Raw genomic sequence first — 25,297 nt, 5'->3', positions numbered from 1 at the left:
CAAAGTTCACCCACCTCTTCCCATGAGAGTCAGGTTACGATAAGGCACATGGAAAATAGAGTAGCAATCATGTCCAGAAATCGTAAAAGAAAACAGGAGGGGGAAGCAAAAGGGCTAAGCACCAGGTCTAACAGTGGCTCTAAGTTTGGTTCTACACTTCTAGCATCCAAGGCAAAGAGGGAACGCGCTTGTTATCTGATAGACACTCTCATATTCACCACTGAATTCATTCTGCATTTATCCAAGAAGCTGTACTTCAGCAGACAAGTTCCTTTCCCTTTTGTGCAAGGCAGCTATCATGTACAGAGCATGGACCAAAAGGAAATGTTACCTGGGTTCAGATTCAAGCGGCCTTTAAAAACTAAGGATTCTTCCAGCTCTGAAAGTCTAATTCCTGTTCCAGGTCTGTGCTCTTCACATGAAGTCAGTTATTGTGTGTGCCTAAGAGGCCCTATGAATGCCTCGAAGGCCTTCGATTGGTGGTGCTGAGGACGGGGTAGGACAGTGTTGGGTTTGTAGCTATCATTCAGAAACTTAGCTGAATATTAGTAACTGGTTTGGTTCAGTGGATAGAGCATCGGCCTGCGAACTGAAGGTTCCCAGGTTTAACTCCAGTCAAGGGCATGTACCTTGGTTGCAGGCGTATCCTCAATGGGGGTGTGCAGGAGGCAGCTAACGGTTGTTTCTCTCTCATTGATGTTTCTAACTCTCCCTCTCCCTTCCTCTCTGTGAAAAATCAATAAAATATGTTGAAAGGGGAAAAAAAATAGAAATTTAGGTAAGCACACATCCCTCCCAAGAATGCTCACCCTCTGTATTTTGGGGGGTAAGGGAAGACATGAATAAATGCTGTAGGTACAAGCATGTCAAACTCATGACTGGCAGACCGCATGCCACACTTATTTAAAACAAAGCATGTGGCCCGCTGGCTACAAGTTTGACATGCTTGTGGACGGCTGGGGTAGCAGTACTGGGATGGAGGCAGGTCTGCTACCCCCAGCTGCCTCCCAGGCCCAGGCTGGGGTTCTTTGCTCACTAGCTGAGGGTGGTGACACTTAAAATTCTTCTTTAGAGCTGCCGCCAAATCCTCAGTTCCTGAGTTCCTTCGTGGAATGTGGTATGCCCACCTCTCCCTTAGCCCTCAGGCCACATGCTCAGGTCCTTTTCCTGGGAAATTTTTACTGACAGACACTGCCCAGAGCCAATGGGGTATAACGAGCATGGATGGAAAAGATTCCCGAAGTTATTTAGTGCAGTGGTCAGCAAACTCATTAGTCAGCAGAGCCAAATATCAATAGTATAATGATTGACATTTCTTTTGAGAGCCAAATTTTTTAAACTTAAACTTCTTCTAACGCCACTTCTTCAAAATAGACTCGCCCAGGCCGTGGTATTTTGTGGAAGAGCCACACTCAAGGGACCAAAACGCCACATGTGGCTCTCGAGCCACAGTTTGCCGACCACTGGTTTAGTGCTCAGGGGTTTACACTTCTAGCATCCAAGGCAAAGAGGGAATCCCTCCCCTCAGTTTCTTCTGAACATAGGAACTAAAAGCCTCAATGACGTTTGTTCTGTAATTGTTCTGATATCAGGACTTCCTGCTTCCGTTTCATGAGAATTCACCATGTCCAGGCCTGCAAAGGTGAGGGTCAGATGGTAGGTGCTCACTTCCCTTTCCCAAACTTGCCTATCTTCCAGGGATGTGGGGTCCCCAGAGGCTGCTTTCTCTTCTTAGAAATAGCCCGCTGGGGGTGTTTGGGTGATGCCTTGAAACCCTCTACAGAGGAGGCTTGGTTGTTTTTTACCTGCAGGTGCTACTCATTATAAGCTGCTTGATTTTCATTACCATAGCCTTCCCCTTTTACCCTTCAAGGCAGTCTTTTAAAATCTGGCCTTTTCCCCCCTTTAATAACTTTTATGTAAATTACACAGAATACAGTAAATCTACCAGGTCAGACTAATTTTGTAAAGGGTTAGTTTACAAAATTGAAAGTAGGAGTTATAAATTATTTTGAAGAAATGTGTATTCTCTAGTGCATGTAACTCAAAGTAGGTTATCACTGTTGCCTGGTAGAGGCTTAATGAGAAGGTAATTAATTGTAATTACAGTATCAAGTGTTTGTAAGTGCTTGAAGATGTTTGAAAAATTTGTTGTTGTGAGCCTTGAACACTTTTACACTGTTAATTAGCAGTGAAGGATTGGCTGTCACAGGGACCGAATCTCAGCCTCCCTTCTGAAGGATCCTTGATTGAGTCATGAGGTCTACTTCACCTGCAGGCAAGACCCAGAAGGATGACACTACAGATTGTTGTCAGTGATGCTAGGAGAGGAAGAGGAGGCGGGCATTGAACCATTATGGCCAAACTGGGGGACTCAATTCCAGTTCTGTACACCGTGAACTTATTTCAAGTTCAATGTGTACTGTTGTCAGACTTGAACTACAAAAGGAAATGTCTTTGTGTAAACAAATTAGAACCAGCATGTCACTAAGACCCTTTACTTATATCCTTTTGGATATTATGAGACGATCTAAGATTTTTCCAATTCTAGTATGTAGTGGGGGAAGTGGCTTTCTTCTGAAATAGAGGAATTGTGGGTAGGTATCCACGTGGATGTGTTAATTTTGTCACGATAAGGAGGGTGCTTAATGAGCCTTCAGCGTGATTTTTCCAGGACAGGTTAGCTCAATGAGCAAGAAAACCAAGTGTTTGCTGCTGGGATCTGTGACTGGCGAGCCTTCCTGGGTTCCATGTTCACTGGCTGGAGAGACATTTCCCTAGTGCATGCCGAGTGACCTCAGCGAGCAGGAGGGAAGATTGCCTAGTGGTTTCACATATACGTATCACAGGGAGGAAGGTGATAAAGCGCGTGTTCTTCCCGGAGAAGATACAAGGTACCGCTGCAGGGCCCGCCTCGGCCTCTGAGCGGTGTGGCCTGGCCCAGCACAGGGAAGGGTCACTCCCTTCTCTCCAGGCAGGGCTGTGGGTTGTCTGCCAAGTGCCTTTTCCCTCCGTATCCAGGTATCACCCCCTCCTTTGTGAGGCCCTTGCTTCTTCTCCAGAGGCCTTACATTTCTTATTCTTCCCTTGTTTCTCTTGTTTTCTTTTCTTTCTTAGGGACTGTAAATGCCTGATCATGGTTTTTGAAAGGTTCAGGGTTGGGCCAGGCTCGCACAGATCCGACTCAAGGTTCAGTGTAGTCAAAGGATATTTATTTAAGTCACCTGGGTGCAGGTGGACTGAGTCCCAAAAAGAAACCAGTGGCAAAGGGGGAGGGAGCAGGCTTTTTATGTGCTCGGGGAGTGCTGCAGATGGGGTTTCCCCCTCCTCCCCCCCCCCCCCTCCCCTCTAGCTTTAAGGCCTTGCCCTTTGTCCTCCTGCTGGCACCAGAGTCCTTCTTCCTGGGGGCTGTGCAAGGGGTATGGTCTTCAGGGGTTTCTGTGAAATAACCACTCAGGGAGCGTGTTTGTGCAAGGCTTAGGTGTGCAGAAGGAGCTTTCTTTTGTTAGCCCCAGCTGAATCAGAGCCATGTTTCTTGATTAACCCTTCCAGTTTTGATCAAAGCAATAAACTTTTTTACCCTCATAAAATTATTTTTCCTAGTTCACTATTTGTATTTTGGAACATGGATGAAAGAAAGTTGTATCCAACGTGAAATTGGTGCGACTCCCGGCCCCAGCCCGGGGCCAGGGGTAGGAAGTTACATGGACGATGACTTTGAGGCTAGCCTGAGGGAGAATTTCTGACAGAGAAGTCTACACCAAGCCTGAAGCTGCCACCCAGGTCTGGAAAACCACGCAGGGACACTGCAGACTGGATTCTCATGACCAGTGGCTGAGCTTGTACAGATCTTTCAAGGTTCTCAGTAATTTTTGCTAGGGAGACAGAGTGAGTGGATTCCAGTCCTGGCTTCTGCCATTGGCTAGCTATGTGCCCCTGGACAGTATACTGACCTCTGTGCCTAGATTTCTCATTTGTAAAGCAATAATGACAGTAAAACCTGTCTCTGAGGTTTTAACAAATAAGACATTGCGCGTGTCACGGACATGAAATTTTCCTCCTGAGTATGTGGCGGGATTGTACCTCCCTGTCCTGTACTTCCCTGGAGTTGGGGGCCAGTGCAGTGAGTGGGGGTCACAGGCAGCTCTCCTGGCAAAGCCTTTAGGAGCCAGTGGATGGTTTGCCAGGCTCCATGCCCCTGCCATGACCACCGGCACAGTCTAGAAGACAGAGGCTCCCTCAGCCTGGGTCCCTCACCTGACATGGTAGGTGTGTGAACCTGAGCAAGAATTAAACTTTATTTTTTTAAGCCATTGATATTTTGACATTGTTTGTAACCAGAGCAAAGCCTAGCACATTCTGACAGGCACACCATCTGGCCAGCCTTAACTCTAGGCCTGAAGTTAGATTTCAGCTAAAATGAGTCCAAAATGTCAGTTGTGCTGACACACACCTCGGCCTCACCTGTGGAAGATGGGCTGCTGAACCTGCAGCTCCATCGTGGGCCTGTCTGTAACTCCGCCTCACGTGGCCGTGACACCTGTTGCCTGGGAATGACGGCCCCGTTGAAATTCCTGACCCTTTCCTCACGTGACTGAGCTCAGGCAGCTTTTCTTTAAGCAAAGATTCATTGTGTCCGGCCTGGGGACTAAGCAGGCGGTTGCTTCTGTCCCCTCGTTCTGACTGGCACATTGCCTCTCAATGCCCTGCACATTCTGACCACTCAGTGACCCCCCAGACCCTCAGGGGACTCCTGCCTCGGTCCACGCCCGCCAGGGGTCCCCAAGAAGGGTGGGGATTTGGGTGGTGCGCCTCTGCGCTAGCGCTCCTTCCCTTTCTGTTCATTTCCTCCTGGGGCTCTAGGGGATAAATGTGGATGTGGCAGGGGTCGGCTCTCTCTGGACCCCTGACAGTGTGTTAGAGCAGCACGGGCGGTGACGATGGAGTGGTGTCTGGAGCCCGGCTTCCTCAGCCCTAGGCTGGAGGCCCGGATTGTCGCACCGATGACTATGTCAGTTTCTGACGTCTGTCCAGGGCTTCAGCTTTCCCGTAGCCTTTGTTCCAGAACATCAAGATGACAGTAGGAATGTTTCTACTGCCGGAAGGAAAACATTATCAGAAATGGCTTCACTGAGGAGCTGGTGTTCCGTCTTTCATGTCAGGTAACAATAGCCAAGCAATTCTGAGAACTGAAAGAGGCTAGCCGTCATTTTAAAAACAGCAGCTTCTCTGCCAAAACTGTAATTCGTGTTTATTATTTTTTAGAAAATGGGACATACAGAAGCATTAGAAGAATGACTCTTTAGAACCCCCAGTACAAAAATAACCATTGTTCCTTTTAGTTGTTACTTATAGGGTACATTTTTAAATAACAATAGCAAACATTTGTTGAAGCCACTATCTGTGCCAGGAAGTCTTTAGGCACTTTCTGTGCATTACCTTATTTTTCCTCACAACTACTCTTTGAAGAATCATTATCTCCATTTTACAGAAGAGGAAACCGAGGCACAGAGAGGCGAAGTCACTTCTCCAAGATCCCACAGCTCTTAAGAGTGGTGCCAAGGATGGAAACCAGAGCAGTCTGCCTCCAGAGCCCAGCCCTTGACTATTACTGATGCTATCTCACAGTGCAAACCAGACAGATATGGGTATGGGCTGCCTGTCACTACTTGAGACAATTAAGCAGAGACGGGGTTGAATTGTATATGCGCCTTTATTCCAATACTGTCGGCAGTATGGTAGAGCAGCAGGTTGACAAAAGTCTGCTCTGTAGCCCACCGTAAGCCAGCACTTATATAGTACAAAGGAAAAGTAGGCAAAAGGGCAGTTTACTGATAAGCAAAAGGACTGGGGACCTTCAAAGGGCTGGCAATTCTGGTTCCTTAACAAATCTTTGTTAATCTTTCCATGATAACAGACAACTCCAAATAGGGAGGAAGGGCTGCTTCTCCAGGGCAGCTCCAGCAAGGGTAGAATATGCCTTCTCTTTAATCAGAATAAAACAATCACAGTGAACAGAGCATGGTTAATATTTCTTACACTATTAGCTGGTTCCCCGACATTCTATTTCTACCCCGCTTTCAACAGTAAAGATGCTTTTCATAGAATGGGATTACATTTCTTGGAATTTTGCAGTGTTAGTCTGGTTCTATCTCCTTTGCCCATAATTAGGAAATCTAAATCCACAGATGTGATTTGGTTCACCAAAGAACAACATAGCTGATATATGTCAGTGCCAGAACTGAAACACGTGTCTCCTGGCCCACATAGTCCACATGCATGCCGGCGGCTCCAGGGATTGGTGACACTTTGTCCTCTTCCCCAGGTCTCAGCCCTAAAACAGCTGCGCTGCACAGCTGCCCTCAGTGCAGATTAAAGGGAGGACGGAGGCCCCTCATGCTTTCTTCTCAGCGTGTGCATGAAGTTTCAGTTTCTGTTCAGGGACTATATGGGCATTTCGGGGTGACGTGTTAGCTGATTCTCAGTTTTTCGGCAAAGCTCAAGATTATAAGGCTGCAAAGAGTGGCCCAGCAATAGGTCCAACTTTTTACCTTATCAAACATTTCTAACTGAGATTTGAGGACAAGCATTAAGAGTGATTGATTTGAGCTTTAAATGTAGTAGCTTTTCCTGACCTGGATTCTCGTGAACATGCCAAGCATTATTATAGAGTCAGCCAGCCCTCTGGGCATAAACACTCCTGTGTCTCTGAGGCTGTCCTGGCCAGCAGCCTGTAGGAGAGCGAGGCCATTGTGTTGAGATGCCGGAGTTGTTGGGTGGCCAGCTGCCGTGTGGTTGAGAATTAATGGAGGAAGAACAGGTGAGGACTTAACCTCTGCGATTGGTAAGGTATAGAAACCTCTTGTTTCTTCAGACTTCTCAATGGAGAATACAAGCAGGTTGTTTGGGGGTTTTGTTTTTGTTGGTGTTTTTTTTTTGTTGTTGTTGTTTTTAATAACTTTATCCTACTGAGCACAAGGAGGTCAGGAGCAGGTTCTTGTGAATCTCACAGTGTAGAGGAAAAAAAAGGTGAGAATGCTGAGGTCATGTGTATGGTTACCTCTGGAGGTGAGGATGATGCAGTTGTGACTGAAAGGAGCAAGAGGAAGTTTTCCTTCTGTTTTTTCAACTGGGTCCTAGTTACATAATACATGCAGTTTGTGGAAATTCACTAAGTTTTAAATTTATTAAATGTGCTCTTTTCTGACTCTAAGCTATACTTAAAAGTCCTGATATATGCTTGTGTATGTTGTTGCACCTGATCTCCATTTAGTTGGATCATTGTGAAATGATGTAGAGTTTATTACGTGGGTATTAGAAAAACAATTCTACCTCTGTGTGGGCCGAACTTCCAAGCTTATTTTTTGATTCTATTAAAATGCATCTTAAATGACTCCAGTGTAGACTCTCCTGAATGATGTCATCATGCAAACATTCAGAGACAGCCTCCTGTGAATAGGGGCCATGCCAGCACGGGCTGGGCACAGGTATGACCCATCTCCCCCTGCATGAATGAGAAAGGAGGACAAAGGAGGATCACAGAAGGGAAAGGCAGCTTTCCAGGGGGAATGGGACAAACTCCATGGAAGAAGTGGCATTTGAAATGCATATTGCAGTTCATGTAGGAGTTGAATTAGCAGAGGTGAATGGGTAGCAAGCATTGCAAATACTAGACACAGGGGGAAAGCTATAGAAAATTCACATACATTCTGGGAACTTTGAGTTGCTTGGGCCACATAACATAACCAGCATCCATCAGGTGCAGGGTGAGGCCTGAAAGGTGAGCTAAGGCCTTACAGTGGCCAGATTGTGTTATCTCATTGGGAGGCATTAGAGAGCCAAAGAAAGTTTCTGAGGAGTAGAGAAGCACGAGCAAATTAGATGTCTTCAATGACATAATTTTCCCATCTCATGGTTGTGCAGTTACCCGATCTGCCCAAAATAAACATTTGCTAGGTTTAGTGCATGCCTTATTGCTGTAACTGAAGCTCATTCCTTTTTGGGTCCATTAGGGCGCCATCCTTGAGTTTCCTGTACTCATCTTTCTAGGACTTGATGACTATTACATACTTTCTTTAGTCCCTGCACCCATCTTCCCTCTTGACCAGCTGGTTACTATTCCTTTATTCTTTTTTCATACACCCTGTTTTCTAGTCTGATAGTGATTTGACATTAAGTTCCTTCCAGCCTGATTCTTTTCTGCCAGATAAAACAACCAGTGTCACTTACCTAAGGCAAAATGGTGTGTGGGAAGATGGGGCCAAGGAATAATGGTAACAGATTTTGTAAGTTATGGAGGAGGCCTGCCCCACCAGTCTGGGTGTATCCCCCTGTGCTGCTGGGATCCCCTCTCTGGGAAAAAGTACTGGGTGGCATTTTTCATATGGCAAACTGTTAATATTCATTCACTCAAGTCTGGGCCACTTAGGCAGTGTGCAATCTATTAAGTTATATTACCTTAATAATTTTTTGCTATGTCAATGTTCTGTCCCCTTTTAAAACAAAAAAGGTAATTTGGGCTGAATATTGTATTGTCTCCCATGTGAGAATCTATATCAAGGCATTATTTTAATCAAAGGGTTGTTAACTTGACAAGTAAGATGCTTCAGTTTAGATCTTACAAATCTTTGTTTAGAGGATGTATTCAGAGTCTACCAACACCTGGTTCTGGTCCTCTGGGGACACAAGTGTGAGAGTGTCTTGATATGGCAAGAGGACCTGAGTTAGGGTGATTTGATTTAAATCCTGACTCCTTGAAGTCTCAGTTTCTCCTTATTACACGGATTTAACACATTATTTGCCTGGTGTGGTAGAGGATCAAGTAGGACAGTCCTGTGAGCATCCACTGTGCCTGGCACACAGACTGCATTTGCTTTCCCTTTTAGAGCACAGTCTAGCACCCCACCTACCCACCCACCTTCCCTGCCAACATGCTAACTTCACCGTTCTTTTCCCCAGGCGGTCATTGAGTAAGAAAGCTATTTCACATGGTCTTAATATTAGTACTGTTGTGGTTTATGGTTGTTTCTACATCTAAATATTGTTGTATTGCTCAATTATTAAAATTAATCTTGCACCATATTATTTCATCACATCTGTTAATTATTTCATTAAGAAAATAAGTTCTTGCCCAGCTGGTTGAGCATTGACCCATGAACCAGGAGATCACGTGATGTTTGATTACCAGTCAGGCACATGCCCAGGTTGTGGGGGTAAGGGAGCATGCAGGAGGCAGCTGATCAATGATTCTCTCATATTAATGTTTCTAGGTCTCTCTCCCTCTCCCTTTCTCTCTGAAATCAATAAAAACATTATTTAAAAAAATAAAAGAAAATAATTTATTGTATAGATGAATGTACCTGCTAGAACTTTACTTTCATTTTTCTCTTCTTTTTTTCTTTCATTCTCCTTCTATTAAATGATTGAGTTCTCACTTGGATGCACTTCCCACAGTGGTGAATGGGGCATGGCAAGCATCCCTATTACCTGGGCACTTTGGGAAACCTGGACTGACTGGTAACCTCATTCTATGCATTTCTCCCCTGCCAACCAAACGTTGCCATCAGATCAGACAGAAAATTGGATGCGCCGAAACCGGTTTGGCTCAGTGGATAGAGCGTTGGTCAGCGAACTGAAAGGTCCCGGGTTCGATTCCGGTCAAGGGCATGTACCTTGGTTGTGGGCACATCTCCAGTAGGGTGTGTACAAGAGGCAGCTGATTGATGACTCTCTCTCATCGATGTTTCTAACTCTCTATCCCTCTCTGTAAAATATATTTAAATTTAAAAAAAAAAGAAAATTGGATGCCCTAGACTAGACTCTGAATCTCACAGTAGTGTACATGGATATGGGAAGGAGTTGGACTGTTGTCCTGTATTCAACTTAAGATGATAGTAGGGAGTTTTTTTAAAAACTCTGGCACTGAAGTATGTCTGTTGTGAGCACAGATTCTATCACAGTGACTGTCTCTTAGACTTCAAACCTTACAATTACTTCTGCTCTTTTCCAGGTGGAGCGCCATGACATGAATACCCTAAGCCTGCCCCTGAACATACGCCGAGGCGGGTCAGACACCAACCTTAACTTCGATGTACCGGATGGCATCCTGGACTTCCACAAGGTCAAGCTCAATGCCGACAGCCTGAGACAAAAAATTCTAAAGGTGACGGAGCAGATCAAAATCGAGCAGACATCCCGGGACGGGAATGTTGCAGAATATCTGAAACTAGTCAACAGCGCTGACAAGCAGCAGGCTGGGCGTATCAAACAGGTCTTTGAGAAGAAGAATCAGAAATCAGCTCACTCCATTGCCCAGCTGCAGAAGAAGTTAGAGCAGTATCACAGGAAGCTCAAGGAGATCGAACAGAACGGAGCCTCCAGAAGCTCCAAGGACAACCTGAAGGATATCCAGCACTCCCTGAAAGATGCCCAGGCCAAGTCTCGAACTGCTCCGCACAGCTTGGAGAGCAGCAAGTCAGGCATGCCGGGGGTCTCCCTCACTCCACCGGTGTTTGTCTTCAATAAGTCCAAAGAGTTTGCCAACTTGATCCGGAATAAGTTTGGCAGTGCAGACAACATTGCTCACTTAAAAAATTCCTTAGAGGAGTTTAGGCCCGAGGCGAGTGCCAGGGCCTATGGGGGCAGCTCGACCATCGTTAATAAACCGAAGTACGGCAGCGACGACGAGTGTTCGAGCGGCACATCGGGCTCCGCCGACAGTAATGGGAACCAGTCGTTCGGGGCCAGCGGAGCGGGCACACTGGACAGCCAGGGGAAGCTCACCATGATCCTGGAGGAACTGAGGGAGATCAAGGACACCCAGGCACAGCTGGCCGAGGACATCGAGGCCCTGAAGGTGCAGTTTAAGAGAGAATACGGTTTTATTTCTCAGACCCTGCAAGAGGAGAGATACAGGTATTATTTCAGACAATTCTCTTAGAATTTATTTGGAAGCATGAGTTACTAATTGCAGAGAGATTGCTTAACAGTGATACGCTAATGGTTGTACTTTTCATAAAGAGGAATATGGATCAAAAGGCATTCCGGCCCAGGCCGGTGTGGTTCAGTTGAGAAACATCCTCTGAATCAAAAGGTTGCATGCTTCTCTCTCATGTAGATGTTTTTCTCTATCTCTTCCTCTCTCCTTTCCTCCCTCCCTCTCCTCTCCCTTTTTTCCTTACTCTCTAAAATCTATTCAAGCACATCCTTGGGTGAGGATAAAAAACAAGTGTATATGCCCACCATTTTACCAATAAAAAGATCCTTCAAAGGTTTTTTTGGTCTAAATGAATATGTTAACTTACAAAATTGTAGATTGAAAAAGTAAATATCTATCACATATTGTAAGATTTAAATTTTAGCTTACATGTTTTATATCTGGTACATTTATATATGTATTAATTTAGGAGTGTGGCTTTCTTCAGCTATATTTTATGAAACAATTTTTTAAACTTTCGTCATATGTCTTTGACTTTGGTTTCTTTGTCACACAAGAACTTTTTTAACTCACAAATTTTCCAGAGAATATTAACCTTAATACCATTCGAATAGTTTGGGATGCAGTCCTCTTTGGGTCCAAATTTTATCCCAAGTCACAAATACCCACTTATATAAATCTAGAAAAGTTTTTGTTCTCATTTGTTATCTTATATATAAAAGGCTAAGTGACCACCAACTGTAGGTCTGACTGACTGACCAGCCAGTAATATGACATATGGCAATCCTATATAATAAAAGCCTAATATGCTAAGTGTCTGGTTGTCCAATGACTGGTCGACTGTTCAGCCGATCAAAGTGTAATATGCTAGTGATATGCTAAGGCCACTCAACTGCTTGCTCTGATGCGCACCAACCACCAGGGGGCAGATGCTCCAACTAGTTAGGTTAGCCAATCAGGACTGGGCAAGACAGGGGACACACCCTGTATCCCTCCCATTGTCCCTCCTTGATCGTGCACTGATAGGGTCCCTAGAGCTGGCCTGAGCCCTCTCGCAATCCAGAACCCCTCAGGGGATGTCAGAGAGCCAGTTTCAGACCTATCCTGAAGGCCACTCCCCTCGGTAGGGCGCCAGACACAGGGCTCACAGCTGGCCAGCACTGGTATGGCAGCACAAGCCTCTCCCTATTGGGACTTACTGGGCACAAGCCCGTGGCAGGTGCAGAGTGGCCACGATAAGTGGGAGTGGCAGGTAGGAACCATAGGCAGTGTTGGATTATGGGTTTTGGCCCAATCCCTGCAGGCCACAGAGGGACTCCACCCATGCACGAATTTGTGCACTGGGCTTCTAGTTTTAAAATAAATGTTGACTCACACATGCATGATACATATAAAATTCCCATCAATTTTCTTAATAGTGTTACTCCTTAGGGAATGCCATGTCATAAATTAAAATTAAAAGAGGTATAATGATCATGCTACTGAAAAATCTTAATAGTAAAAGGAGTCTTTGTAATGGTACTAGATTTATTATCAAAACATTGCGACCTGCCAAAACCGGTTTGGCTCAGTAGTAGAGCGTCGGTCTGCGGACTGAAGAGTCCCGGGTTCGATTCTGGTCAAGGGCATGTACATTGGTTGCGGGCACATCCCTGGTAGGGGGTGTGCAAGAGGCAGCTGGTCGGTGTTTTTCTCTCATTGACGTATCTAGCTCTCTATCCCTCTCTCCTCTCTGTAAAAAAAATCAATAAAAATATATTTTTTAAAAACAACAACAACAACAACAAAAAATTTGCGACCTAACATAATTGAAGCTGAATTATTAACAGGATCTGCAGAAGGACAGGTTGTTCTGATTCCAAGAATTGATTTGTCCCATCTGACACTGATCTCCCATTAAATTAATTCGGAGACAGTTTCCCGTGATGCCAGCATTTGTGATGACTTAATAAATCACAAGGACAAACTCTAGGCAGAGTAGGAATATTCCTACCTGAACCCGTTTTTGGATATGTTCAGTTATATGTTGCTTTCTCTCGAGTTCCAAGAGCATGTGACGTTAAAGTTGTAAATTCTTTTTTTTTTCTTTTTTTTTTTTAATATATTTTATTGATTTTGTACAGAGAGGAAGGGAGAGAGATAGAGAGTTAGAGACATCGATGAGAGAGAGAGTCATCGATCAGCTGCCTCTTGCACACCCCCTACTGGGGATATGCCCGCAACCAAGGTACATGCCCTTGACCAGAATCGAACCCGGGACCTTTCAGTCCCCAAGCCGACGCTCTATCCATTGAGCCAAACCGGTTTCGGCTAAAGTTGTAAATTCTTCATCACAAAGGAAATTAATCAAGCACTCTGAAAGTATTTTAATGCTTAATGTGGTATACAGGGAGATATTGCAATAAGTTTAATCAGCTTATCAGTCATTGTTTTTATCAATGTTTTTATATAATGCTTTTGTTTTTATAGCATGTCTTTGTTGTTATTATATCATGTTGTTATTGTTTATTAATTAATCAACTTAGATATTATCTTCATATATATTTTACTAATTTTCTTTAACCTCTAACACTTCTATCATAGAGAAAGGGCAAATAGTGATATTAAAATATTTATTCTAATTAATTTCCTTTCAATGTGCACGAATCCAAGCACCAGGCCACTAGTATAGTTAATGTTTGTGATCTCCATGATTTAGCAACTGGCAATATTGCTTACTTTTAAGAGATCTTTAAAGGGCTTATCTATAACACCAGCATTGGACACCTATGAAGTCCTACCTGAGATTAAGCATTAAATATGTATTGTATTTTTGGTCTGATTTTTAAAAAACGTATAAGGATCTTAAAACTGGCATTGATCAAAGTCATTTCAGGCTAATGTATCTTCTCCAAATAGTGCTTCCTGCTTCAAAATAAACATAAGTTTATGTAAATATGCATGAGGCAAATCTCTCCTCTCTGAGGGGAATGAGGGCTGAGAATGGGAATCTTTGTGTCTCCATTACCTTAGATTTGGACTTTTGGAAATACCACCTGGCCTGGTAAGCCGTCTATAATTTATAGTGAGCTTAATTTGTTATTGGGACTGAAGTTCCAAGAGCTGGGACATATATTCAGAATCAGTGTGTTCACTGGGGAATCGTGGAGTTGGCTCCAGTGTGTAAGAGTTGATTCTTTCCTTCTAGGCACTCTGGCACCTGCCGTGAGCTGCTGGGCGCTGTGGGGGTGGAGGGGGGAGGAGCACCGGGATGCCAGTGGGTCCTGGCCTTGAGCAGGATCCCCCACAGCCCACCTCCTGACCAGCCGTAGTAAACGTGTCATTGTTGAGGTCCGTCCTGTTGCCATCACAGCCAGCCAGTGTGCGGTTCTGACCTGGGTGGAAAAGCCAGATTTGCTTTGGATGACACCCAGTGGTGAGGACAGTTAGGTCTGCAGAGACCGGAGCTAGAAGTCAGTGCATTTCCCACAGCTAGACTTTTCTTCTGGAAACAGTCTGCCAGGAGATGACAACCAGCCAAAGGGCACCGGCAGCATTCCAGAATGTGCTGTTAGAACACCTTTGAAATGTCGTGCTCAGAATTGGCTCTTCTCTCCAAAAGGTACGAGCGGCTGGAAGACCAGCTCCATGACCTGACGGACCTGCATCAGCACGAGACGGCCGACCTGAAGCAGGAGCTGGCCAGCATCGAGGAGAAGGTGGCCTACCAGGCCTACGAGCGCTCGCGGGACATCCAGGTGCCTTTCCTCCCCGCCCTGGGCGCTCACCGGGCTTCTCCCAGCCCTTAAGTCACTTAACAAACCAAGTGCATACCCCTCAGCAAGCATTTCTCCTCTCTCTACCTTATTAACGCTATGAACTCATGTTATAGACCAGCAATTTTCAACTTTTTTCATCTTGTGGCACACATAAACTACTTATTAAAATTCTGTGGCACACCAGAATTTTAGTAAGTAGTTTTTATATTTTTGCCAATCTGACCAAAAAAGATGTAATTTTGTTTCATTCACACCAGAGGGTTATTGTTGTGTTGGCTATTGTCATTTTTTTATTTGAAAATCTAAGAGAAAAGAGATCAGTGTTCCTGACTAAATGGGCAAAAATTCTTGTAGCACATCAGATTAAAGTCACTGTTATAGGCATTACTGGGTAAAAGAAGCTATATTCTGTTTACTTTCTGCCTAAATTAATTAACAAATTTTTATTATCTAGCCCCCCCACCCCAAGCTCATCACCTATACCCTATTCTCCCCACCACAACCAAAATTTTTACAAATTTTAAAACGTAAAACAAATCTTGCTTTTATCATTGGAAGATTATAGCTTTTGAGCACCTTCACCCATTTTGTCCCTGCACCTCCGGCAGCCACCAGTCTATCCCCTGTTTCTATGAGTTCAGTTTTTTAGATTCAACATATACTTGAGAACATACAGTATTTGTCTTTCTCTGCCTGGTTTATTTCACTTAGTATAATGCCCTCAAGGTCCATCCATGTCAAATGGCATTGCGAGTGGCAGTTATGTCCTTCTTTCTCTGGCTGCATAGTATTCCATTGTAGATATAATGCCACGTTTTCTTCATTCATTCATCAGTAAACACTTGGGTTGTTTCCATGTCTTGGCTACTGTAAGTAATGCTGCAGGGAACATGGGGTGCAGATGTCTCTTCTAAATACCGATTTCATTTCCTTTAGTTATACACCCAGAAGTGGGATTGTTGGGTCCTCTGATAGTTTTACCTTTAATTATTTTAGGAACTGCCATACTGTTTTCCACAATGGCTGCACCAGTTTATATACCCTCAGCTTGCCTTATTTAAAAAAAAAAAAAAAAAAAAAAAAAAAAAAAAAAAAAAAAAATTTATACTCTTCGAGTAATGTTCAGCTTCATGTTTGCAAATCTTCTTTATAGCCAGTGATCATTTTCTCCAGACCCACTTATAAGGGAGAAAACTAAAGCATAGAGATTTCTCCCGCAGTGTGTGAGCTGGAGGGTCAGCACCCATGTTTTGTTCCACTCTGTGTGGAGGGTAGAGCTTGGGTTAATCCCACATGTGTATTTGGGCAGTTCTGGCATCAGACAGAGCTGTAGGAAGTGCTTGCCTGGGGACATGGGGCCGAAGACGCTGAGGATGTCTGCCCCTGCTCTAGGCTAGCAGACAGCTTCCCCACTGACCGGCTTCAGAAAATGGGAACCCTTTTAAGAGTGCAGTGCTGCCAGGTGAACAATGCAGGTTTATTGGATCGTTCTGTCTTAGAACGTGTCTGGGTCCTGGCTCTACTACTTACTGTGTGGCCCTGGACAGCTCAGCGTTCTGTGCCTCAGTTGCCTCATCTGTGAAATGGAAATATGAATGAACTCTGTCTCCTAAGGTTGTCGAGAGGATGAGACGGAATAATAATGTAAAGTACTTAAATCTTTTCCGGACACATGAGCAGTCAAAAAATAAATGTTGACCATTCTTTTTAGTATGTAGGTGGGTAGCCATATTCCTCAGGGCTTTTAGCAGTTGGGCCTGCTCAGCTTTGTCCTATTTGTTGTGTCTTTTGTTCACAGGGTTATTCCAGAGCAGGCATCCTCAAACTTTTTAAAGTGGGGGCAAGATCACGGTCCCTCAGAGAGCTGGAGGGCCGGACTATATGAACTACTAATTCCTACTGTAACACCTCGGCTGCACTCACTGCCCAAAAAACCTGGCGGGCCGGATCAGACTCCTCTGCGGGCCGCATGTGGCCCGCGGGCCGTAGTTTGAAGACCCCTGTTCCAGAGGATGCGCCAGTGTAGATGAGGGTGGCTGTTGCCTGTGGGGTTGCAAGGATTTGTTGTTATTTTAAGCAATTGAGTATTGGGGTTTTTAACCCTGAATCCCAATGAAAAGAGTTTAGAAGATAACCCTGTCCTTTGTCTTTATTCTCAATAAATTAAATACTGGGCCCAAGGAAGGCTGACGGTTGTGGGGCTGACTATCTCCTAGTGTGTGCTGTCACTAAAGGTCCTTGCAATGCAGCGCTTAATTTTTTTTTTTTTTTTTGGATTTTTCTTTTGGTTAAAAACAATTGGTAGCAGTTCTAAGACAATTCTAGGATCATTCTATTTATATATGTAATTTATCTACCCAATCAAAGATAGATGAATTTGCCTACAAAGTTGGTCTTTTGTTCTATCACTTTCCCATGCCATGTCCTAAATGAAGGGAACCTTGAGGCAAAACATTTGAAAAAAAAAATATATATATATATATATGATGTGGGGTACTTGTGTGTCATTGTAGAGAGCAGTATTTTTTAGAACATGAAGATCTGAAGAAGTTTTACCTTTTTTGTTGGTAGCCTGTGTAATGAAAGTTACTATAGTAACAGCAAACCCTGTTCTTGGGCCCATAGAGTATATTCAGCAGAAGAAAAGCAAATTGTGTTAAATCTTTGTGCTGTTAAAAAAAACCTGAGTTAGACAATAGGCTAGTGAACTAAAAGGGGCTCACTATACCCCCTTCTAGTTAGGTGCTTTTCTCTCAAGATACTAAGGGTTTTTCTCTTTCAAGCCTCAGATCTCATAACCCAGTCTCCTGAGTATTCAGCTAGTATGTAGCACCTGCTGCATGCCTGCCCACCTGCTGCATGCCTGCCAGGGGTCTGCTGGGGATCGCAGCTCAGTGGGCCTACTCCTTATCCTCATGCAGCTATGGCCTCTTGGTCAGGGAGAAGGGCTAAAGGGAGGCTTGGCGTAGTCTGATGTGTCAGGAAGACTTCCCTCAGGATGCGACAGTTAATTTGTGGCCTGAAAGAGAATGGGAGGTCCACAGATGAAGAGGGGAGAGAGTGGGGAGGCAGACATGCCAGACTCATGCACTGCATATGCAGAGCCCTGAGTGTGCTCCTTCTCAGAATTCGGAAAGCCAGGATGGCCAGACACTGAGCAGGAGAGCGTGGCTGGGTCTGAGCCATATTAAAGATGGAAGAAGTTTACAAGGAGTGACAGCAGATGTGCATCTTTTAAAGATCACTTGAGCTGCTGTGTGGAAAGTGGATTCATGGGGTTGAGAATCAGGAAGGTGTGTGAAAAAAATTTCTGTATTTGTTGTAGGCAAGAGATCCTGGTGGCTCAGATTGGAATGGTGACTGGGAGGGGAGAGAAATAGACCTGGATCTTGTATCGATGGGGCTGGGTGATGATGGTATTGATGAATGCCTCTCAGGGTTCTGGCCTGAGGAACTGGGAAAAGGAACTGGAAGGGAAACAGGACTGATGGTAGGTATAGGTCAAGGTGCAATACATGAATCCACATTTGGACATAGTGCATCTGAGGTGCTTTTAGGGAAGCTCAAGAAGGTGTGTAGATATATGAGTCAGTCTCAGAAGAGACAGCTGGGCCAGAGGTATACCTGGCATCATCTTGTCTGAGTCATTGAAGTCTTGGAAAGAACGAGATCTAGCGAGCATGCATGGCCTCAGATCGTGTCTTGAGACACAGGCGAAACAGAGCTGTCCCACAGTCAGTCCTGTTCCTAACTTTCTCTCTCCATGCTCAGCCAGTCTGTAATGGGTGGACACAGCCTGAGCAGTGAAAGAAGGACTAGAATTAGAGATACTACCTACTCCATGGCTAGAAGCAGACAATTGTCCCAAAATGGAACCCTAACTCCCCCGCTTCCCCACCTCTACCCCCAGTCAGTCCCTTGTGGTACCGGCAGATGCCAATGTGCACTTTATTTCATACGTAGGTGGAGTCATAATGCCTAATCCTAATTTCTCATTTATGGTTGTGTACACGTGCCTCTTCTGCCCATAAATAACGATAAAATGAGCCTTGTTTTCTTTCTTTGCTGTCATCATCTTCATCATCGTCGTCAGTTTGGCTGTGAGGCTGTCTCGGCACCAGCATTCTGAGCTGGGGGCTCTCCTGCACTTCCAGGCAGGCCATCGCAGGTTGCCCGTGATCGCACAGCATCTGACCCTTGCTCTGCCTTTTGCCCACAGGAAGCCTTGGAATCCTGCCAGACACGCATCTCTAAGCTGGAGCTCCACCAGCAGGAGCAGCAGGCTCAGCAGACAGACACGGCGAACGCCAGGGTTCTCCTGGGGAAGTGCATCAACGTGGTGCTGGCCTTCATGACCGTCATCCTGGTGTGTGTGTCTACCATCGCCAAGTTCGTCTCGCCCATGATGAAGAGCCGCTTCCACATCATTGGCACCTTCTTCGCTGTGACTCTTCTCGCAATATTTTGTAAAAACTGGGACCACATTCTGTGTGCCATTGAAAGGATAATAATACCCAGATGAGGCCGCTAGTTCCCGTCTTCAAGTGTCTCCTGGTTTTTAGTTTAAAGAGAACTCTGTGCATACTACCAAATTTTAACATGAGCAGTTGTGCCAATGAGGATTACCAGAAGGACTGGGACTGTGTTGTAAATAACAACAACTCTCTTATCTCAGCAGCCGTTGCCAGCTCGGTCCCCGTCCCTGGTTATGTGAATCTGTTCAGAGCTCCCATGTTACTCACTGCCTTAATCAGACCAGATTTCCTGCCCCGCTGACTCGCCCGGCAAGGTAGACCTCTGGTTATTAAGCACTCGGCATAACTGGTGACTCAGAAGAAAATTTCTGATACAGATCCTCTCAGACCTGTATTGGAAATGAGCTCACCGTTGTTAGTGGTCACGTTTGCCCTGAGTCACATAGCCACAGAGATGTGGCACGGCTCGGGGAAGGGGGGAAGGGCAGGCGTTGGCCGTGTGGACCACTCCCGGCCTGTGGAAGCCCAGTGAACCCCGTGTAACCCATTCCACAGTTGACCGTAGGTCCCAGGTGTGCCCAGTGTCCTCAGTGCTCAGTTGTGTGTGGCTCTCTGTAACATGGAAACCTTTCTTACACACCTGTTTATCCATCCGAAGTCTAACTAGTTGTTCTGTTGCACTTTACGTGGAGAGACAGGAGGACGTGTGAATGGGACTTGTGCCTTTTCATACCCACAGAGCCGTCCACTGATTCCTTCTGAACTGGCTATCGAATGCCCAGCCTCCAAAGCATACAGAAAGGCTCCCAAACCCCTCACCAGGCTGCGGCTTTAACATCAATTTGGGGTCCTGTCAGCACTACTGCAGAGGCTGTGATTCAACAAACCTTAATTGTGACAAACCCCCGGTGAGGGTGTGATTCACTGTATTCGCAGGTCTGTGAGGGGTTTGAAGCTTACTCGGTAAATGCAAGCACATGATGCAGGAAGGAAAACTGAATCATAATTTATAAAGCTGAAGCGTACTCGGGCAGGAGCACTGGAAGCAGGAGGAAATACGACACGGCAGCTAGCTCGGTGGGCGCCGTTCGCCTGGATGAAGAGTGAGAGGATCCTGAAAGACCAGCGGGAGTAAGATAAATTAGACGCAGTGTCTGAGCCAAGGGTGCCATCTGTCTCCTGGCATCTCACTGAAAATAAGTCCTAGGATAACCGAGTGGCCACATGCCCCTGTGGTAGCAGCATCCAAAAGTTCGCATCCCAGGCCTATTTGGGGGATGCCACTCACTCTCTTCAGCCCAGTGAGACTTTCCTTTAAACGGGTTGCTCCCTGTACATGAAAGGAACGTGGGGGGGGGGGGGGGGGGGTGGATTTATGGGAACTGCTGTCTAGCTCCTCTTCCCACCACCCACTCTGTTATCTGAAGACACAAGATGCGTGTTAGTGTACATTTTCTACCAGAAAGCTTCAAATTGCCTGGGTATAAATTAAGTGCAATATTTTGCAAAGAGCTGCTTTTAGGGAAATCTCGTGAAAGAAATGTGACAGTGCCATGGTTTGAGAGAATGGAATAGTCGAGCATGTGGCACAAGTCCAATGTGCGTGAGACTCATACAACTCAAGCTTTTGTTTTTAAGTTTACAATTCAGTGGTTCTAATCAGTTCACAAACTCATACAATTGTCACCATTATCCAATTCCAGACTCAAGCTTTTTAAAACAATAAACATGATTTCATGAAATCGTTGGCTAGAGAGTGTTTTTGGATGGAGGGAAGAGGGAATTACTGAGCCCATCCCATCTCATGGCCGTCTCCTTTCGCTATCAGACTCACCCTGGGTCACCCAAGCTGACTGCTAACATACTGTGGTCCTTCATATCCAGGGGACAGAAACAGGTTCCAGGTCTAGGGGAGGGAGAGGGAGGGAATGGTGTGCTTCCTTTTGCTTTATGTTTTCATGGCCAGCATTCCCTTTTGCCTGTGGGCATCATGTAAGGCTCTGAGGGGGGGGGGGGGGGGGGGTCTAGGAAGACATCAGCCACCTCCTGCCACCACATTCCACTCCGTGGCTCAGCCCAGCAAGCTTGCAGGGACTTCCTAGGCCTGTGATCCATGTTTCCCCCACAGGGAAAATGAAAGAAGTGGGAGGCAGCACACTTCGGCCCCTCCAGTCTGGAGCAGTTAACAAGCTGCTTGAAATGCTCTGTTTGAAACAGCGTGGCATCTAATTCATTGCACCTTGTCATGAATTCTTTTTCCAGAATTCATATTTTCGGTGCCTCTTATTAAACATCGGAGGAGCTTGTTTTCCTTGGATATGCTCAGCCTACACGGCATAGTTATTTTGGAGTCTTGTTGAAAGTTCATGAAGCTTTCTAATCAGATGACATACTCCAAGGAGACTCTTCTTTTTCTCTTCTCACGGAATAAACCCTCCCACTGCATGAGGAAATTAAATAAAAGTTTATCAGTACACAATGGGAAGTAGTAATAAAGCTATGACATACGCTGGAATTGGATATGTAACTGACATTTAAGTCAGCTAATCCTTTTTCAACACCTTGCATCAGTAGTAAACATTGTACATACCTACTGAGGAGGAAAGCCAGCTGGGTGGGGGAGCACCTGCTCATCCTGTGAACTGATTGAGTGGTTTTGGGTGCTGACATTTTTGGTGAGATTATTTTCATGATCACCAGGACGATAGCTGAGGACAAAACAAAAACCTAAAAAATACTCCCTGGTGGGTTTTGAATTGGCTGTTCCAGCTTATATCTTGAATATGATTAAGCAAGAACAAAAGACCCCCCCCCAAAAAAAAAAAAAAAGTAAATAAATTCAATCCTACAGTGAAGCAGTAAATAAAAGTACCCCCTTGCAGATTTGGGGCAGTGAAAGTCTAGCATGTCCCATTAGTAGTTTTACTCATGCTTGCTATCATCTCTTGGTAGATGGAATCTTCTGGAAACCTTCCCCTCCTTTTTCATTTCAGCCCATCGTGCTGCCGTCCCTCTCAATCACTTAGCATCTGTGTGATTTTAGCCCCTCTCCTGCTTTGTCATTCTTGTTTTCATTGAAATATTGCTCCACTGTGTGTGTTCATTGCCCAGCCGTTCTGTAGTGAATCAGGTTTAATTATGGGCTCAGTGATAGGGATGGAAACTAGCTTCCCTCGGGCAACTAATTACTTTTGTCCTCTTCATTTGGATTTTAAATACCAAATTATTTTGCATTGAATGGGAACATTTTTTTTGTATTGAATCCAAATATAGTTGTATTGGTTTGAAAAACAACAACATTTAATTATACTTATTAATGTGGATATGTGTGATTAACCTATTTTGCATATTTCTATAATTCTGAGGAACCGGTGGTGGGATAAAGTGGCATTATTTAAAATTCGGGCTTTATCTGGAGAGAAGTATTTCAAGAAGTTTAGCACATGTACTAAGAAAAGAGTTACTAAAAAAAAAAAAAAAAAAAAAAGCCACTGAAAACAATGAGATTGGCCTGTTTACATCAGAAGTAGTTAAGAAGCTAAAAGAAAAAGGTAGTTCAGAGTTTGATAACCCATAAGCTGTAAAGCAGAATTAACCTATCACTTTCTAAAGGAAGTACAATTTCTCTGTTTATAAGAAGCTGGGAAGTCATGTACCTGAATTGTTTTAGGAATGATTAATGCGTTGCAGTTTTAATTTATGTGTTATTTAAAGCGTGTCTCCCGCTGTGCTTGTCCTAAGAGAAACGTTTCAACAAAACGTGCTCCATGTTTAAGACGTGTTTGGGTGCTAGTCACTGGCTCTGAAAGTACAAATTGGAAATGGTTACTATGAGATCCACTGCATAATTAACACTTGGTGGAATACTACTCAGTTTCATGTCGGCCTAAAATTGTATTATAAGTCCTCTGTAGGATCATCACCCCATTCAAAGCAGGTGCCATTATTTTTTTTAAATAAACACTTGATGTTAGCTTTGAAGTGAAATAAAGAGCTAGATTTCTTAAATTTTCACATTTGTCAGAGCCAATATCAATAGTACATTTGTGTATCACCAATTTTTAATAGCCTTTATTTCTTGTTTCTTTGAATAGACTTTATTTCAAGCAAACTTGATCAGAAGGTACGGAGATGTTTCCATTCCACATGCACAGCTTCTGCTACTGTCAACATCCCCCACCATGGGGTACACTTGTTACAGTTAATGAACCTGCATTCACACTTCATTATCTCCCAAAGTCCACAGTCTACATTACAGTTCACTTTTGTGCCTTCTATGACTTTGGACAAATGTACAATGACATGTGTCCATAGTTTCATACAGAATAGTTTCACAGCTAAAAGCCCTGTGTTCTGCCAGTTATCCCTCCCTCCACTACCTCTCTTAATCAGCTTGTAAACTAATTCCACATCTATCACATACAACATTATTAATGTGTGATACGCAGCCCATTCCTCAAGCCTCGTGGGGAGGGAGTTACTTTCTAACAGGTATGACCATGAGATGTAGAAGTTTATAGGACACAGAGGACCATGGTGATACACAAACACCCTGGGCTTTGGTAGATGTGGGATGACAGCTAACATTCTTTGAGCACTTACTATACACAGTGCTTTGTGCCAGATGCTTTGCCTATGACGCCAAATGTAATTGTTCCAACACTCAGTAAGATAGGCACTCTTAGCCCTGCCTAACCGATGAGGACGCTGAGCTTAAAGAACCAGCGGCGTGGTGCAGCGGGTATTGGGGGAGCTGTTTATTCAGCCCCAAGCTGGTGTGAGGAGCCCACACTGGGAAGCAGGATCCCGCACTGTAATAGGAGGGACTGAGCTATTGGCTTCTAGTCACTCCCAGCTCTCAGCTCCTTTGAGCTTGATGACTCATGAAGCCCTGGAAAGGCCACTTTTAACCCTAGGACTGGAACAGTCAATACCATTATTGCAAATTGTGCATTTATACTAGTACCTTCGCCCCGCTGGCATACTGTGGTAAGGATGATTACCTGAAGCCAGCATCCGAAGTCTTTGAAGAGAAGGGCTGACATAGTTGTGGATGAAGAGAATGGAAAGCTGTTAATTAAAGCAACTTCTGCACCCTCCCTGGCTCCCTGAGCCTCTGGGTGTATAATTGGCAGTTGGCGTGGCTGCGTATTTATCAGCTTTTTTGCTTAGCTCTGAGATAGCGAAGTCCCTAGTGGCTCTGCTCTGAGCTGCATGACATCTGCTGCCATCTGTGGCGGCTACCTCTGAAATTTCTCTCCTTGCCAAGCCAGCCAGAATTTCTCCCTCGCCAGGCCCTTCACTGGAGTAAAGCAGTTAACAGAAATGAGCATCAGCCGTGTTAACAGCTGTTTTGCTGGTGGTTACTCTACTCTGGCCCGGGCCTTGGGAATTGGACTTTTTTTTTCTGTTCCGCTTAAAAACAAACTGAGTACAGGCATACCTCAGAGACACTGCAGGTTCAATTCCAGACCACAGCAATAAAGCACATCATAATCTTTTTGCTGGTGGAGGGTCTTGCCTGCCCCACATCTGTGAAACGCAATGAGGTGCAGAGCAATAAAATGAGGTGTGGCTGTTGCAGAAAGAAAATGAAGTCATGCCTTGGTCTGTGCTAATAGCTAAGAGACTCCATTTGCCAACGAATCTCTCTGATTCTGGGACTGTTCACATCACGAGCAGCGATGCTGACCGAGCCTTCCCCTGGGTGTTTCCTCCCAAAAGTGGTTTCGGTGACTCTGATCATCATACTTCCCTGGGGTTTGAAGCCCTCGCCCTCTATCAGCAGAGAACAGAGATCTATAAGACAGAACCCCCAAAAGTAGGCCATGGCCAGACCATACACACCCCCTCACACAGTGGCTGAGGCCAACAGGGTCCCAGACAGGGAGGCGGTTCTCCCCAGACTCCAGGTCAGACTGGGGCAGGGTGACTTCCTGCTTCACATGGCGTTTCCCTTATCAGCAAGCAACAACCACCTCAGCCATGTGGAGCTGGATTGGAACAGGCCCAGCCAGTTGCTCCAGTATTTTTTCCCGAGGGAGGACACAGGAGCTGACGGCCGTGGCTGGCTCTCGTGGCCTGCTGCAGAGCGGGCAGCAGTGTGTCATCAGTCCTCCCGGAGGCAA

At 45.0% G+C, this 25,297-nt stretch overlaps 1 protein-coding gene across 2 annotated transcripts in view; it reads left to right on the top strand.

Moving 5' to 3' along the window:
* The window catches only part of TMCC3 (transmembrane and coiled-coil domain family 3), a 70,638-nt gene extending 48,146 nt beyond the window's left edge, over window positions 1–22,492 (top strand). For both annotated transcript variants that reach the window (XM_036455043.2, XM_036455044.2), the window contains exons 2-4: window positions 10,010–10,914; window positions 14,538–14,673; window positions 18,914–22,492. In XM_036455043.2, the coding sequence (XP_036310936.1) occupies window positions 10,010–10,914; window positions 14,538–14,673; window positions 18,914–19,216 (1,344 nt within the window). In that variant the 3' untranslated portion in view covers window positions 19,217–22,492. The remainder of the gene's footprint in view (window positions 1–10,009; window positions 10,915–14,537; window positions 14,674–18,913) is intronic.
* Window positions 22,493–25,297: the final 2,805 nt, after the last annotated feature.

This window comes from Pipistrellus kuhlii, unplaced genomic scaffold (assembly GCF_014108245.1).
Source record: "Pipistrellus kuhlii isolate mPipKuh1 unplaced genomic scaffold, mPipKuh1.p scaffold_m20_p_3, whole genome shotgun sequence".
In the NCBI taxonomy this organism is placed as follows: Eukaryota; Metazoa; Chordata; class Mammalia; order Chiroptera; family Vespertilionidae; genus Pipistrellus; species Pipistrellus kuhlii.
Note: the sequence above shows the minus strand (reverse complement) of the source record. Positions and strands in the feature narration are given on the sequence as shown.